This window comes from Microdochium trichocladiopsis (assembly GCF_020744255.1).
Source record: "Microdochium trichocladiopsis strain MPI-CAGE-CH-0230 chromosome Unknown B0I36scaffold_9, whole genome shotgun sequence".
Lineage (NCBI taxonomy): Eukaryota > Fungi > Ascomycota > Sordariomycetes > Xylariales > Microdochiaceae > Microdochium > Microdochium trichocladiopsis.
The window spans coordinates 1,617,290-1,634,053 of NW_025763552.1; the positions used below are offsets into that span (position 1 = coordinate 1,617,290).

Here is a 16,764-nt window from a genome sequence, read left to right on the forward strand (position 1 = left end):
ACAGCTACACTAGCCAGACAGCCACAGCCGAGGCGCTTGCATGAGCAGCACACTACTTTTGTCCATTCCGTCGGCATGGATTAAGAACCCGCCGTAGCTGAACTGGCTTCAGTACTGATTGAAGTTCTTATTTCCTGTCTCTCCTACTAGCGATGGTTTGTCACGTCTTCAGGATACCAGCAGCAACAGCAATGCCACGTGCCGTCTTGCTCACCCATTCCTGCGCAACCGCAAAGTCCCCATTCTCTGCATACTGCACGCCCTCGGTGATGCCCGGGAACGTGACCGCGGCATATCCGGTATCCAGGCCTGGTGCAGTCACAACGTGCTTGTAGAACTCGCGGTTGGGAAGGCCTCCCTGAGAGATGAACCCACGCTGGAAGTCGCGGTACTTGTGGTTGACCACCGTCTTGAGAGCTTCGTCGTCGCGCTCGATAGCCAGCGTCTCGAGTGCCTTGACCTGGTCGGCACTATCCTTGAACTGGTTGATGGCCTGGTCAAGCTCGGAGAGATCCAAGTCGGCGCCCTCCTCCGAGGCGAACTCGGCAAGGTCTTCGTAGTACGCACGAAGCTCGGCGGCATAGTTCTGCGTGTCGATGGGGAGGATGTCGTCGCTGGCCAGGTGGTAGGCCACGAGGGCAAGATACTGACCCTGTGAAGCATGGAGGCTGAAGCCAGGATCGCCGAGCGTCGCCATCCAGTGGTACGTGTCGTAGTTGGAGTGGTAGTGCCAGACCGGGTCGTTGGCGCCCCCCGAACTGCCCACGTCGAAGGAGCTGATGCCTCGATGAAGGAAAGGCGTGTAGTCGGATCCTGACCCGAGCACATCCACGACACCGCCGGAGACGTCGTGCCAGGCATCGTAAAGTGACCTGTTGTATCCACCGAAGTTGGGGTGGACCACCTTCTTCATCATGTTGGTGGCTAGAGTGTGGAGCTCGGGTGTCGTGGCGAGGTTGGGTCGGGGTCCCGAGACGGCCACGTCAATGTTGAGGTATGCCACCGCCGTGTCTGTAAGCCAGTCGACGTGCTCCTCAACCCACTCCGTCGATCCGATGAGACCCCATTCCTCGGCATCCCACGATGCGAGAACGATATTCCGCTTGGGCTGCCATCCTGACGCGCGGAGCTTGTTGATGGCACGGGTGAACTCGACCAGAACGGCAGAGCCCGAGTTTGGATCGCCATTGCCGCCCTGCTGGAAGTTAGCGCGAGAGATTGACCAAGGGCCTGGACTTAACGAAACTCACCACCATCCAAGTGTCGCGGTGGTTGCCAATCACAATTGTCTCGTCAGGATTCGTTCCGTTGATATGGCCAATGACGTTGTGGATGGGTCGGATCTCCTCTCGCGAAACCACATCCAGCGCGAGCTTGACGTTCGGGGCAGGGCCAGAGCTGTATTCGGCGTCGAGTCCGCCAACCCACCTGGTGCGATTGACCTGCTGGGCAGACAGGCCGTGGCCGTCCAGGGCTTTCAGCAGAGGTTCGGCGGCCGCATATGAGATTGGAATGGACGGGATCTTGGCAATCACTTCCGAAGTATCGGCCCGAGGGGCATCCTTGTGGGACGGATATCCAGGAGTAGTTGGGTCGCCAGGAGACGTGGAAAGGAACAAGGTCGAGCCCTTCTGGACGGAGTGAGGACTTCTGGCAGGCCCATCTGCAGTCTCATTTAGCCTGCGAAACATTGATGCCATCCCTGTCTGCACCGTGACACACCTGGGTAGGCTTCGTAGCCGTTGGCTACCGTCATGTTGCCATCGTCTCCAGGGTCGCTGAACAAAACAGCAGCAATTGCGCCGTGGTCTTGGGCGTTCTTGACCTTTAGCCCGCGGAACAAGCCACCATACTTGATGAGCGCGATCTTGCCCTCGAAACTAACACCGAGCTCGACAAGTCTCTCGAAGTCATCGATTGAGCCGCGACTGCAAACAGAGTTAGACCTGGTTTTCATTTCAATGGCCAGCCAGGTGGCACATCTCCACTTACCCGGCATAAATGTACTCGGCCTCGGCATTGCCTGACGGTGAGTATCCCAAGAACGTCTGCTGGGAAATGACGTCAAAGCCCGTGGCCTCGTCATCCTCAAGGACCGGCTCCTTTAGATTGACCTCTTGTTGCTGCCCGTCAGCCCCCGTGAAACTCAACGAGGCACTCACGGGATACCGAAAATAGACATGATACTCGCTGAGGTGAGCATCGACGCCGTTCTCGCTCCATCGGTCTGCTGTCCACTGCGCAGCTTCCCTCCCGTACCCGGCGAGCTTGTTCTGGTATCCGTAATAGTGCGACCACTCATCGATCGTGACATTGTCAAACGCGTTGACGAGGAGTGTCTCCTGGTCATCAAGTACTGGTGGCCACTCATCGTTGCGCTTCGAGAGTGCTTGGCGGTGGGTGTGCCTCGCAGCCACGTTGAAATCGCGCTGGCATGCGGAGGCACCGGCAACCAGGGTTGCGATGGTTACCAGATACTCGGCAAGCATGGTGCACCTGTTATGCTCAGTTCCTGGGTTATGTCTTATCACCAAGATTGGCCGTGCATGCAAAGGGCCAGAGCAAAGCAGAGGATGCTGGGCAGGTCGGACGTTTTAGTAGTTGGGGACGACTGAAATCCGGTCCTGCGAGAGGACGGTGCCAATGCCGCAAAGCGTGCCGTTGCCTAGTTGCCCAGAGCCTTGGAAGACACTCGTCAGGACAAGACCGGCCTTAGTCAAGGAAATAGCCGCACGACGGCCGGCATGACAGGCCGCGCGCTGTCGACCGGAGCAGCCCGGGCACTTGGTTGCTCCGCTCAATTATCGGCCCATGCGGCAGACCAAGTTAAAAGTCCCGGAGGCACCAGGTCTCATGTCGTCATCTTACTCGGCAGCACGGTGCTCATATGCATCTTGTATTGTATCGTTGTGGGCCTGAGGAGGCTGGCAGGCTTGGCCCAAGGAGCGGGTACAGCTCAGCAACACGCTCACCTCCCTCATCAGTTCAAGCGCGGCTTGGCGCCTGACGGGGGACCTGACGTCGTGTTATTGCCTAAGAGCTGCAGAAGCAGGGAATACGGAAGGTGTGCGTATATGCCAAGTCTCACTGTACGCATTCGGTGAACAGAATGAGCAAACTGACACTGTCAGTCAAGCGAGGGCTTTTAATCACGCAAGTCAATCATGCTGCACTCTGCAGCTTTCTGCCGGAACACTCCGTCCAGTACCACATAGCGTTGCTGCGAGCTATCCGTGGACGAAATCTTCAGCAGAGGTCCTCGCAATAACGTGCATTCAGATTCATGTGGTAGCCTAATTGAGCGGGGAGATTCAAACACGAATCGTGTGGCGAGAGATGGTCGGACGAGGACAGATAATTAGGATGAAGGCACACGATATATCGCGAAGCGCGAGTTCATCTCAGCGAAAAGTATCATACGAACACCTGGCTCGAATATATCCCGATGACTGCATGCACTCGTGATGGGAAACTTTCGCCGCCCACCCGAAGATTCATTTCGAGATACCTTTCGACATCGGTTTGCCCGAGAAGCAATCAGGCATCACAGGCGGTTTGTGCTTCAAAATTTTGGAGATTAGAGATTTAATCAGATGGCGGGCACTCGATTCCCTCATACACACATCCGTCGAGATGCTCATGCCTTAGTTCTCTCCTCAGTTGATTCGTGGTCCTCCACCGGAACAAGGTCCTTCATGTATCTTGCTAGTGGCCTAGCCATAGTGTTCCTTTTAATCTTTGGTCGAGACAGATGAAGTCCGCAGAACCCCCGTGCATGGTGATACAATGCCATTGCCCAAATTATCCCATTCCACCAATAGCATCTATTGAGAGAGTCACCCTCTGTCTTGACCTCCTTCTTTGTTTTTAGCTTCCTAGAACTGTCAATCCTAAGTGGGGCCCGTCTAAGATCGCGGAGCATGCGCCGACGCGTATAGGCCACTGTTGGTCTCGCGTCAGCTGATCCAGAGCTCGTTATCCGTGCAAACGCTGTCCCTCACTTGCTCACAACACTTTGGGACTGCTGACTGCTTGTTCCAGGGTCCACATGCTTGAACAGGGCTGACAGCTCTAGCTGCCGCCAAGGAGGGCCCACACATAATGGGCTCCCACTTCACGGATTCCCATGCGTTAATTTCAAGACCTTGTCCAGCGTGTCATGATAAGGTCCAGGTTAAAGCAGGGTCCTTGAATGAGGTGGTTCCCTAGCTGGCTCATATTAGCACGTATACGCCCCGGAATCTATCCAAGCCGCAGCCATGTGGTGAGAAGTTCTTAGGGTGCTTGTCATGACCAAAGATCAATAGTTGTGGCTTACTCAATTCCAGACGCACTTTTGTATACTAAATTACGAACACTCAAGGCTACTCGTGCGCTCTGTGGCAATTCTGGTCCAGCTGAGTCAACTCGAGCTTGGTCTCTGAGCCGCCCGCCCCGATATGAAGAGATGATGTCACTGTAACGCCAGACTTAGCTATATCAGGTCGCGCGAGTGGAGAAGCTGAAGACATGACCAAAGCTCGCTGGGGGATCTCATTTTTGAGAGTGGATTCATGGACGGCGTGAGCCTTACCGGGCCTCAAGAATGTCATCCTGATCTCACTTGGGTAGGTGCCCAGCCTCAGGTGTGCAGTGCAGTTGATGTCAGGGTCCGCTGCCTATGCTATTGTCCCAGACGGGACCTCCTCTCCTGTGGCTATCACCAAGTCAACTGACCAACATGGGAGGTGGGCAGCTTCGATTATCGATTTCAAGGTCAGTACACTGTAAATATTGGCTCATCATGAGGGCAGTATCGACTTGCGAAGCCTCAAAGGAAACTAGCACCGTAATATATGATGATCACTCTATCCATAGAGAAGCGAGTTACGTCATTTTGGCAAAAAGGTATGCGTACATGTTCCTTAAGTTCTCAGAGGTTTCCTCGTCATGCTCGCTTGCCAAGCCCACCTGCTCCGGGATCGGGGCATGTCATGCCATGATCGATGCTCTGCCTTACGGTACCCTCTCGAGAAATACAGATGGAATGTTGTCAGATCAAATAAGATGGGTGCAGGAACGAATTGAACTCCGGAATAAGTGCTCCGAAAATCTCTCCGAAACACACGGAAGCGTCCCTATGCTGTCGAGTATGCGTCATTCAGCTACCAACGCTAGCAAGTCTACACCATACCGTCGACGGCCGAGGCATGGAGAAGCTTCGTACACTTTACCGCATATAAACTGAGCGACGGCCACTTCTGGGGCCATGGAATTTTGAATCACCATCATAGAATTCCATCGTTCCGCGACGCTGATCAACAATCCGCGGACTGGCCTGCGGATGCTCATCCTCGACCTATTTGGTGCGCTACGGTCCAAAACTCTCACCAAGGCCTCGTCTGCTTTGCCTGCTCTCAAAAAGCGTTATACCGCCTATCTCACCCGCAGGACGCTCTTTGCCCCAGAATCGGTATCTGTGAGAGCAGCTCTCGTCTATCTTTCCTGGCCCCGGTTGGGCCCATTACGCCCGATGACAGAAAGCATGCACATGCGGCGCCCTCGCGTCAAGAACAAGCGGTTGAACAGTACACTATCAATCCCACCCATCCAGAAGGCGAGCTTGGTCGACAATACCTTTTGTGTGCCGAGTTTGGGTGCCCTAGGGGACAGCTCGACGTGGTGGAAGGACGGGGTTATTTACCAAGTCTATATCCCCAGCTTCAAGGACTCCAACGGCGACGGATATGGCGACCTCAAAGGATTGGAAGAGAAGCTGGATTACCTGGCTGGTCTGGGCGTCAGCATCCTCTGGTTGTCGCCCGTCTTCGAGTCTCCGATGCACGACATGGGGTAAGTGATGAGCTGCCTCTGCTGGACGCCCTGGTGTGTTGTTGGCACTAATCAGTCCCCGCGTTGCTAGGTTCGACATATCCGACTACTACAAGATCAACCCCTTGTACGGCGACATGGAAGACTTCGACAGGCTTCTCGAGCACGCACACGAAAAAGGCCTGAAGATCGTTCTTGACATTGCCCTGAACCACTCCTCCGACGAGAACGAATGGTTCAGGAAATCGGTAGAGGCCCACGCCGGCGAGGCCAACGAGTTTAAGGACTTCTACATGTGGGCGGACCCCATCATTGGCGAGGACGGGAAGCGGTATCCCCCGTGCAACTGGGAAAGCACGTTTGGCGGGTCCATGTGGGAGTATGTGCCTGCGGCCAACAAGTACTACCTGCATGTCTTTGGCCGGTCCCAGCCCGACCTCAACTGGGAGAATCCAGCAGTCCGCCAGGAACTGTGGAAGGTGCTGCGGTTCTGGCTGGACAAAGGAGTCGATGGCTTTCGGCTGGACGCAATCAACTGCACGTCCAAGGCGCACAACCACGACCTGAGCCCCGAGCGTCCCGGCAAGCCAACGGCTTCCGGCTGGCCTGATGCCCCAGTCACTGATGACAGCAGACCTGAGCAGAAGGCCGACCCTATGTTTGCAAACGGGTAAGTCATTCGTACCCACATACACATGTTGTGTACGTCCTCTTTACCGGGTTGATTTCAACTGACAAAACATCATGCAGGCCAAAAGCTCACGATTGGCTGCACGAAATGTACGAAGAGGTCTTTGCCCACTACGATGCGATGTCCCTGGGCGAGATGTCATGCGGAATCAGCTGCAAAATCGGACCAGACTTCATCTCGCGCGACGCGGCGAAGCGGCAACTCGATCTCATCCTCCACTTTGAGCACGTCGAGCTCGACTGCGTCAACGGGGACAAGTGGGTGCTCAGGGACTGGAAGCTGCCGGAGCTCAAGGCGGCCGTGACAAGATGGCAGACGCGCATGATTGAGGTTGGCGGCTGGGACACCATCTGGATGGAGAACCACGACCAGCCGCGCGGCCTGGGCCGCTTCTTCAAGGACAACGAGGGCAAGGTCAGCAGAGAACAGGGCGCCAAGCTCCTCGCAGTGTGGCTCTTCACACTCCAGGGGACCGTCATCATCTTCCAGGGCCAGGAGCTGGGGATGACGAACCCCCAGGAGTTCTGTGAGGACATGGTCCGAGATATCGAGACGCGACTATTCTGGAACGCCTCCCAGGCGCCAGGCTTGAAGGGAGGCGTGCAGAAACTTGAGATGGTCAAAAGAGTCATCATGACCAAGGGCAGGGACACGGCCCGCATTCCTATTCCCGTGAGTTTCCCCATGACCAGCCAACCATTCTGATATGCTAAAGCTGACACGGTGTGTGGTCTAGTGGACCACCGACGACGAAACCTCTGCTGGCTTCACCAGCATCAAGGCCAAGCCGTGGCTTCCTCACCACCCACACTTCCGCGAGCTATGCGCCGAGAGTCAAACTCAGCACCCAGGCTCTATATGGACGTTCTATCACGACATGATACGCCTCCGCAAGCAGCATCCGGTACTTGTAAGTAGACAACATTGCCGCTCTCCACGCGCCTGCACCCAGAGCAGTCCCGTGAGGATGATACTGACAAGGGGGTTCCACAGGCCTATGGCGACTACACCCTTGTTGATGAGCACCACCTTTCCGTCTTTGCGTATACCCGCGCCCACGATCAAGATGTGTACTTGGTGGTCCTCAACTTCAGCACGGATCCTGTGGAATGGGACCCGCCCCTGAAGGACAGCCGCGAATGGACCATTGTCATCTCGACCTCGGGTCACACCAACGGTGATGGCCAGTCGTTGGCAAGAATGCGACTCGAACCGTATGAAGGCATCGTGTTCCAGCAGAAGAATAGGCAGGCAGCGAGCTGCAACGGTGTGTCGGAGGCCGGCCAGCGAGTGTCCTGACGTCAGAGTACTGTTCAAGGCACACGAGCGGTGCGCAGTGATAAGGTACCGTACAATACTGTGAGAGACTGGCCTTGCTGGGTGCGCGCGCGGTGGTGCTGCCCCGCCCCGCTCCCGGACCATTCTTTTGTCTTCCTCCAACAACGTCAATATGATCAAATCGTAAATACATAGCCGTACTCACTTCCCTCGCTCTTGTGAAAGCTTGACGTCATCTTCGTGGCGAAGTGATGCAGCATGCCCGGAACAAGTCCGCCAGGCATCTTTCCTGACTAATTTCGGACATTCCCGTGAAAGTCAATACCTCAGCGAATGGAGCAGATATCAATTAATCCACGCTTCAATTTCCGTGCTTGAAACCACGATAGTAGACGCAAATTCTCTATTCTCATGCATATCAATTCCAGCATACCCAGTTAATGGATGCCAATAAGCCTGGAGCCTGGGTCCATTTTGACGACCATAGTAATTAACAAAGTACAGTCCAACCCCTTTTTCATCTTTGGACAACCTGATTTCTTTTTATAGCAGATGAAGGTCTCCAGAAGGTTCTAATTGGGCACCACCTCATGAGCTCGTTGTAGTATTAGAAACATAACGAGTAGTGTTTATCTGTATCCTCTGGTCCTATGACGACCCTAGTACGTACGTAAATTGATGTGGCCTGGTAGGACAAGGAGGCTGTCCTACTAGGCGAAACCTTGATCACATCCAACGTCAAATCTGCTACTCAAGGGGTATATCGGAACCACGGCACATTATCAGCAAGCTCCCGCTCGTTCAGCTTCTGCTCCTCGGTCAGCTCCTGGACCCCAGCCTCGTTCGCGATCTTGTCGCGCCGTGCATTCTCGCGCCGGACCCAGACGGTCATGAACAGCGTCAGGAAGAATGCCATGCTGCTGAAGGGTTAGATAATATTCCGACTCTCTCGTGTCAGGAAAAAGGGCACTTTTGAACATACCTGATGAAGCCGATCAAGATACTGTGGCCAGTGATGTACCGTGGTCCATCCCGCGAGAGGTACACATAGGACGCAATGATGCCACCGCAATTCCCTCCCATGACTTGCATCGCGATGCCAGTTCCACGCTTCAGACTACCTCCGATGTTCGCGCCGTTCCAGGCCATCCCGAGCGGGATTTGAGGGTAGATACCTTGCCACAGGTTAGTAAAGGCAGCCATAGTGGAGGGCAAAGAGTGCGCAGGAACTCACCGATAGCCGCAAGTACAGTACCCGCATACTGGATCGAAGAATTTGCGGTGCCTGCGAGCAGCGCAAAGCCCAGGATGCCGACCAGCTGAAACCCCAGCAAGAACACGCCGCGCTGCTGCACCCTGTCGGCAAACCAGCTCGCGCCGATCGTAAAGATGCACGCGAAGACGTAGGGCGGCACGCTCATGAGCTGGGCGTTGTTTGCCGAGTACCCCATGTTCTTGATGATTGTCGGCAGGAACAGCGAGAAGGAGTAGATGGGGCAGAACCCGGCCATGCAGATGAGCATGTGGATGTAGATCTTCCAGTCCTTGATGGCCTGCCACACGTACTTCATGTTGAACTCGTTGGACAGGTGGCCGGTGTCAGCGAAGAGGCGCCTCTCGACTTCTCGGCGTTCATCGTCGTGTAGGAACTTGGCCCTGCATGGCGTGTGAGAAGGTGGTTAGCATACCAAACGTTTTCGGGCGCGATAGGGTATCTGCCTACGTGGAAGGATAGTCGTTGATTGCCCAGTAAGCGCCAAACGAGACGAGGATGCTCGCCAAGCCCTCGAGGATGAAGATCCAGCTCCAAGCGGAAAGACCGCCGACACCCGACATCTCAGCGATGGCTCGTGCCAGAATTCCTCCAAACGCACCAGCGAGGGTCGCGGCGCTGATAATGGTTAGACAAGATTTCCACTCGCTCGTGTCAGGCAGAGGGACGCCTTTGAACATACCTGAAAAACATGGCCATCCGGAACCCGCGCTCGTGGCGGCAGTACCATTCTGAAATGTAATAGTTGACTCCGGGAAAGAGACCGCCCTCGAAGACGCCAAGGAAAACCCGGGTAGTCATGAGGCCCTGGTAGTTCTTCACGAAACCTTGCGCAATCATGGACGCAGACCAGAGCACCATGATGAATGTCAACCATATCGACGGCCGCGTTCGCTTCATCATGATGTTGCTGGGGATCTCTGCGGCGATGTAAAATGGGAAGAGAATTGCTAGGCAGTCGTTGTATTGGATGCCTTGCAGGTGCAGGTCTTGTTCGAGGTTGTCGAGCCGGGCGTTTCCAATGTTGGTGCGATCGAGGAAACAGAGCCTACAGGTCTGTCAGCAGCGGGCCCTGTAAGTGATGGGAGGAGGAATCGCCACGAACAGATAGATCAGACTCATAAAGGGGATCAAGTGCCAGTCTAGCTTTCGCAGGAGCCGCTTTGTGGCCGCTTTGTCCCAGCCCTGCAGCTCCGGGTCTGCAGCCCTGTCTGAATCTGAGGCAGAGCCGACCTCAACCTTAGGCATCGCGCCATCGCGATCATCGATCGCCTGCTTAACCTCCGACATTGGAAAGGATGGCGAAGTATGCGCAGGACGAGATGAAGCTGGAGAGGACGCGGGACTAGCACCGCAATTGGTGCACGAGATAGCCCGTACCGCAAAGGGTGTGTATTGCCGGAGGACAATGTGCGAGAATGGACACAAGCTCGGTGCTGCGAAGCTCCGACTGCAAACAGTTAGGGGCAGAACCGTCTATTTGTATGAAGAGCCAAAGAAGAGCCGCCAGGGATGCCAGGACCTAGGGCATCGCGCCTTCGGATTCTTCCTCGGGTCGCTCCAGGCCCAACCCCAGGCTGGACCCCGACTGTGCCATTGCTGGCCTCCCTTGCTCTCCAGCCTGATATGGGTCTAGGCCAATCTGAAGCAGGCGTTCACTGCGACCTTGGCCTGCACGTCAGACGAGCACGCATTCCAGGACAGTGCTGAGCCAGTCGTATCAGTACCGTCCCGAGGGCGTGCCCACAACAAATGACGGGATTCTGCACCTTCCTAAGTGCGACAATGGCTGCTGGACCTTCACCGCATCGGGACAAGAGCGTCGCTGTCGTGGCACATCTGACTAAGCTGCTGGCGCGGCAGTTGCATATGCGCGGCCTCCTCAACTATGCTCGATGGAGATCTGGGACCGGTGAGGTGCCCGGGCCATCTCCAGGTTACCCATGCACAAAGCTTAAGGTTCATTGAAGGCAGGCCAATGAACCATGCAGGCCGATGCAACACGGCTGCATTAGTCAGATGTCAGCGTTCCACAACAGACGCATGTGTAGCCTTTGCCGGGCAAATCAGGTCGAAGTGATTCAGCCACACTGTTACACACTGCAATGCTGTCTGGCCTCTATTTATGTTGGTGCAGCAGCTTGCTGGCTAGCAAAAGTAACGTAATCCGTGCGGCTCTGGTGACGAGGATGATACATCCGCACTTATCTACTGTTAATGGAAAGACCGCATAATGCGCCAAGGTCTAGCCATGCTACACTTCAACATGAACAGAGCCTTCCGCGAAGGCACAATGAGATCGTTCTGCGACGAGGCCACGCCAAGTCTAGTGGCGATGGCTCCCGAAAGCTTGATTCGCCCACCCCACTGCATTGCATATAACCCCTGCACATTATTTGAGGCAGGAGGTTGGTTGTGCAGCGAAGCAAGGGAGTACTACGAGGAGACACGGGATTACCAGCCGCATTCCGCGGTAATAGCCGAGGCTCGTCGCCTCGACCCCAGAAAACTTTTGCATCCATGGTACTGAGCTCGAGACACGTTGGCCAGAAACCAAGGAGTGAAGTGTTCATCCATCGAGGTAGCCGCAAGCGGTACAAAGTTTAGGTCCGCACCATCCCGCTTGTGTTAATGAATGCACAAATCAATATTAGATAAGGACACCGGGCTGTCAAACGTTTAGGACCTATTGCCTGCAAGACCTGCAAGATAAGTAGCCTAATGGTGCTGGAAGGGTGTCAAGCCTGCGCTTCGAAGTGAGCGGGGATTGGGTGAAGGACGAGTCCTGTGGTGACCCCTGCCTGCCGCTGTCGCCACCTTGCACTGTGTACAGCTGTTGAAATCTTACACCCCGTCAGCGAGCTCGTAGGACTTGTCTGGTTCTTCGTTGATTCCTGGCCGCCAAATCTCGCGCGAAAAGTTGAAAGCTCTGCTATGAACCCGCTTGCACGTGTGGGACGCATTTGGTGAGTACATGATGAATGGTGGGCTCGATAAGTTGTTCGATGTGCAAGACCATTGACATCGTCTCGATCAAAGCGAAAGAGTTTTCGCGAAAAGATCGCCAGTCCATTTGGGCCTCGCTACACCCGAGGGCTTTCCAGATTGCGAATATAAGGTCTATCTACTACGTCTGATATTCTAATCGTTTGACACAGGGAAAATCAGGATGTTCCTCCGGCAAACCTCATGTCCTATCGAATTTGGTTATTTTGTTTTTTTTGGTGTCAGCGAAATGTCGGCGAGCATCTTTAGCTTCACCATGCGCAACAATCCACCACACGCCGCCTCAATTGTATGAGGGCTTTGCTGACACAGCCTACTGGAACCTCGAGGCACCCAAGAATTACATCGCAGCCGCGACAGGCCAGTCGTTGTAGTTCTCATCTGGGCACTTGAATGGGCCGTATTCCACCATGCTGCCTCTGTCATTCTCAGCCAGCGGGATGCCGTCTCGAACTCGAACAACCAAGTCCTATTCTTCATGTAAGCTATTGTGATACGTGCGATCGACATGGATTATTCGTGGAGCGTGCCGTCTTACCGGGTTGAACATGAACGGACGAGCAATCTGCACCAAATCGATCTTGTCGAGCGTCATGAGCCTCTCCGCCTCCACCGGCGTGTAGGCATGGTTTGCCATCAACAAGCTCGGGCTTCCGGGATACTTGACCAGGGAGCCAAGGTCCAGCACGGGATCGTACCCGGGAGGCAGCGCGAACTCTTCAGGTCGGCCTGGGGCGCCCATAGTGTCGGCAAAGTCGTCATCAAAGACCGAGCCGCGGCGCGAGATGCAGACGATGCCCACTCTGCGCTTCACGAGCTCCGTGACCAAGTAGCTATATGTTTCCTTGAGTTCTTTGTACGTGGTGATAGAGCCGTTGCAGATGTCTGCCGGGCAGATTTTGACACAGGCGTATTCGGCGCCGCCATAGACCTCGGCGACAACGTCCACGAGCTCCAGGAGGAAGCGGCATCGGTTCTCGACGGAGCCGCCGTATGCGTCGGTGCGATGGTTGATTCGGCTGCGTTGGGCGCTTTTCGTTAGAACAGGCTGGTTTGTGGGTGAGTAATACGTGCGCTTGTGACTCACGAGGAAAGAAATTGGTGGACCAGGTAGCCGCTGGCAATGTCACACAGATTAGCAGTCTTGATCATGGTCTTGTGGAAGCCCGGAACCTCATTCATACCCCTGGGCCAAGATTTCGATCCCATCGAAGCCGGCCTGTTTCGCAAGCAGGATTGCTCGGCGGTAGGTCTCGATGACAGTCCGCGGGTTCTCAATGACAGTCAGTTTGTCCGTATGTCCCTATTCGAGTAGATTAGCTGGGAGAGATACTTAAATAGAGCTAATGCAGTCAATGCAACATACCGGGTTCCCCGGGAGATGCCGGTACTTCCCTCCAGTTGCGGGGATGTCGGAAGGTGCCAGGACAGGAATGTTGGTGCTTTTCATACGCGTATCGTACTCGTGTTGAAGACGACCTACTGTGCGTGAGCAAGGGCAAAATGATCATCAGAATCAAATTTGATGAAGGGCGATGATACTCACCAGCGTGCCAGGTCTGGAGGTACATTTTGCTGCCTTGACTGTGCACGGCATGGACGACCTTGCGCCATGCCTGGGCGTGCTCCTCGTTGATAATGACTGGGGCGTTCGGGAACTCGCTGCCGGTCCAGTCTATGAATACACCCTCGGAAACTAGGAGTCCGGTGCCGTGCCGCGCCCGGTCCCCGTAATGGCGGACCTGGGCGTCGCCAGGCTTCAGATCGTCCACACAGCGATTGCGAGTCATGGATCCCATCACGATCCGATTCTTGAGGGCCAGCTTGCCTCCAATAGTGATAGGTTGCAAGATGACTGACATGTTTTCGGAGTGGGTTGTGAGTAGTGGTGAAAATGTGAAAAGGGAATTGATGGTGCTGGGCATTGGCGTGGCTGTGAGGACACGCATGCTGAGGGTTGGCAATCATCTTCTTATAGTCAATGGCCTGCCACTACGATCTATCGGTGCAATTTCGTCAACTGGTATCCAGGCTCTCTAACAAGTGCTTGTAGACGCCGCTGCTGGATTTCTAATCGTCGAGGGAGCAAAGTCCCACCAGAAGATGACGAATGGTGAAAGAGGGTCTCAGGGGCCCGTGGTGGCGGCGTCCGCTCCAATCACATGGCCGTATTTCCGCACAATCCCGCCGCCTCCGCCCATCCTGCATTAGATAGCGGAGCAGGTTCAATGCGGAGTAAAAGGCCCTGTTTGTCTGCCTCATGTCCTACCGCAAAGTCCCTTCATACAACTCATTCTGCGGCACGCCACAGCCGACCGCCTCCTTGGAATCGCTTTATCACTGCTTTCCCCTGGTTCTTCCCGGAGTACCCACATCCGCATGATTATCGCGAAAGCCTACTCCATAGCTTTTCGTCCGGCCATCGAGTGGTACCCGGACCCGTCGCTGCTGATCTCACTGGCGCGACCATGAAGTTCCCGCGCGCCTGCCGACAGTGCCGTGCCACCAAAAGGAGATGTATTCGTGACGGACCCGGCGAGGCCTGTGGCACCTGTCAGCGCAAAGGTCTCGCGTGTGAGGGTGACTTGCGTCACGGGCGGGCGTGCCGACAGGCTCTCCTTCCACGAAGGCCCTCCAGCGACGAGCAAGTACTCGCTTTCGCGGCGAAACCGGCACCGCTACCGACGCAGTCCCACCCATCTCTGACAAGCAGTCTTGAGCTTCCCCAAGGCATGGCAGTGGAGATGGTCGAGCACTACCTCGAGAGGATCAACAATGGACGGCCCTACAGCATCTTCCACCCCGCGACGCTGCGGGCCCAGGTACAGCGAGGCACCATGAACCAGCCACTGCTCTTTGTGATCTGTGCCATCGGCGCCAAGTTCTCTGCCAACCCCGATGTCCGGGCGTGGGAGTCCCGCCTGATAGCCGAGGCGAAACGCCTGTTGCAGCTCGGCATGGAGGACGTCTGCCTCGAGCATATCCAGGCCTGCATCCTCATCTCGACCATGTGTGTCGATCTGTCCAACTCGTCCGAGGTTCTGTACCACCGTACGCATGCTGCCTATCCGTCGGATATCAGTGTCACCGACTAACCTCTGAGCAGGCATTGCGTCGGCCATGGCGGATGTTTTGAATCTCAACTCGCCAGCCCAGGACACATCAATGATCGTGGCCGAGATGAAGCGGAGGGCGTGGTGGGCATGTTACCTAGCTGAGAACTGGTGTGTCTCTGGGCTCAGACTGCTGAGCCCGATCAAACACGCACCCATCGTGATTGCCCTGCCCATGGATGAGGCCGATTTCCTGACGCTGCCTACAGACCAGTCGCTCCCTCATCGCGAAACCTGCCGGACAGGATGCTTCGCGGAGCTCCTCCAGCTCAGCAAGCTCTTCACTCCTATACAAGATCTGAACCGGCGCGTTGCTAGCGGCGAGACCGGGACAAGTCAGCTCGATCGGGAAGTCGAGGTGCTCGCCCAGCAGCTCGACGAGTGGAAACGGCAGCTCCCGCCTGATATCGAGATGAGCTGGGAGAACCTCGACCTGCACCAAGAACGGGGTGTAGGGGGCTCTTTCGTCCTTGTGCATCTCACATACCACTACTATGCTACGCTTCTCTACTTTCGTTTCCTGGAGCAGGACCGGGGTGGCGACCAACAACTGACGGCCAACTCAGCGATCTACCGGAAGTATGTTGACTGCTGCAAGATGCACGCCTCGTCCTTTAGCGCGCTCTTACGCCGCGCGAGGCAGCGCAAGGGCTGCGAACCAAACTTCCCTCTGATCGGACACATGACGACCGTCTCTTCATCGGTGCTGGTCCACACGCTTCTCTTTGGGGACGTCACTGAGCTCAGAGCGGCGCGGCAGGAACTGCAGGCAAACTTTGAGGCGCTGATCGACTTGGTGAAATACTGGCCTGGAACATCCACTATGGTACGAGAGGACCCCGTCTCCCCCTTGAAATGTGTTGTGCGAGAGGTTTGGCTGACACCAGTTTCAAGATTGCCCGACTGGTTATGTTCCAAAACACATGCCTGCTCTCGACAGAGCTCAAGACGCACCGCCTGGACGGGTGGATGCTGAGATACCTACTTGAGCGCTCTCTGGCGGGCCACGAGGCTGCTGCTTCGACGCCAGTCATCCCTCTAGACTTGCGTCGCGAGTCTGATGACCCGTGGCTGGCGTCCCGAGCCAAGGCCTTTTCGGAAGCCGGAAGGTATATGAGCTTTATGTAGAACACATTTCCAGAGACCTCCGGCGTGGCTTGAATAAAAAACGGTGGTTGCACCAACTACCCGTGTCAGGAGCTTGAAGATCAATATCAGAGGCGATTCTTGTTCCCTTGTGTAATTGTTCGGAATACTCTCTTTGGTGGTCAGGTAGGTCAGCATCTGCGGCACAAGTGGTAGGCCCGTTCAGGGACACTTTCCAGCACCGCGGATCTTCGTAATACATATAATTAGAAGACACGATACCTTCACGTACGACTATAGGATCGAGAAAGTTGAGGGTCCCGTTGTCACGATCCTGCCTCCGGGTCAACCGTCTGGTAGGGCGCTGGGGTTGCTGTTCGGCAAGATAGGTAAAGCCTGTGCAATAACACTTCCACTCTGCTGTCGTTCTCTCTTTGGGGTTATCGTGTTCCGGGAAGAGATACCAGTCTCGGCAACTCAGTAACTAGTTCAAGTGTGTGGTAAAA

General features: G+C 55.3%; 5 protein-coding genes across 5 annotated transcripts; 2 read left to right on the forward strand and 3 right to left on the reverse strand.

Annotated features, from left to right (window-relative positions):
- Positions 1-160: 160 nt before the first annotated feature.
- Positions 161-2,489, reverse strand: B0I36DRAFT_416718 (uncharacterized protein; the record flags this gene model as incomplete). Its single annotated transcript, XM_046162083.1, has 4 exons — positions 161-1,198; positions 1,251-1,663; positions 1,723-1,928; positions 1,993-2,489. 4 exons carry the CDS (start codon positions 2,487-2,489, stop codon positions 161-163), a joined length of 2,154 nt encoding a protein of 717 aa, XP_046008432.1.
- Positions 2,490-4,838: 2,349 nt separating this feature from the next.
- B0I36DRAFT_376677 (alpha-amylase) lies at positions 4,839-7,801 on the forward strand (the record flags this gene model as incomplete). Its single annotated transcript, XM_046160484.1, has 6 exons — positions 4,839-4,887; positions 5,646-5,832; positions 5,903-6,481; positions 6,562-7,174; positions 7,239-7,412; positions 7,496-7,801. The coding sequence occupies 6 exons, from the start codon at positions 4,839-4,841 to the stop codon at positions 7,799-7,801; spliced, it is 1,908 nt and encodes a 635-aa protein (XP_046008433.1).
- Positions 7,802-8,531: 730 nt separating this feature from the next.
- B0I36DRAFT_250966 (high-affinity nicotinic acid transporter) lies at positions 8,532-10,301 on the reverse strand (the record flags this gene model as incomplete). The annotated part of the gene is made up of 6 exons (XM_046150578.1): positions 8,532-8,697; positions 8,763-8,955; positions 9,015-9,436; positions 9,504-9,671; positions 9,736-10,101; positions 10,159-10,301. 6 exons carry the CDS (start codon positions 10,299-10,301, stop codon positions 8,532-8,534), a joined length of 1,458 nt encoding a protein of 485 aa, XP_046008434.1.
- A 1,790-nt stretch (positions 10,302-12,091) lies between these two features.
- On the reverse strand, positions 12,092-13,921 carry B0I36DRAFT_416721 (uncharacterized protein; the record flags this gene model as incomplete). Its single annotated transcript, XM_046162084.1, has 6 exons — positions 12,092-12,528; positions 12,598-13,078; positions 13,147-13,176; positions 13,244-13,362; positions 13,426-13,541; positions 13,606-13,921. 6 exons carry the CDS (start codon positions 13,919-13,921, stop codon positions 12,400-12,402), a joined length of 1,191 nt encoding a protein of 396 aa, XP_046008435.1. The 3' UTR covers positions 12,092-12,399.
- A 417-nt stretch (positions 13,922-14,338) lies between these two features.
- Positions 14,339-16,530, forward strand: B0I36DRAFT_387313 (fungal-specific transcription factor domain-containing protein). The gene is made up of 3 exons (XM_046161162.1): positions 14,339-15,110; positions 15,166-15,998; positions 16,067-16,530. The coding sequence occupies exons 1-3, from the start codon at positions 14,528-14,530 to the stop codon at positions 16,298-16,300; spliced, it is 1,650 nt and encodes a 549-aa protein (XP_046008436.1). The 5' UTR covers positions 14,339-14,527; the 3' UTR covers positions 16,301-16,530.
- Positions 16,531-16,764: the final 234 nt, after the last annotated feature.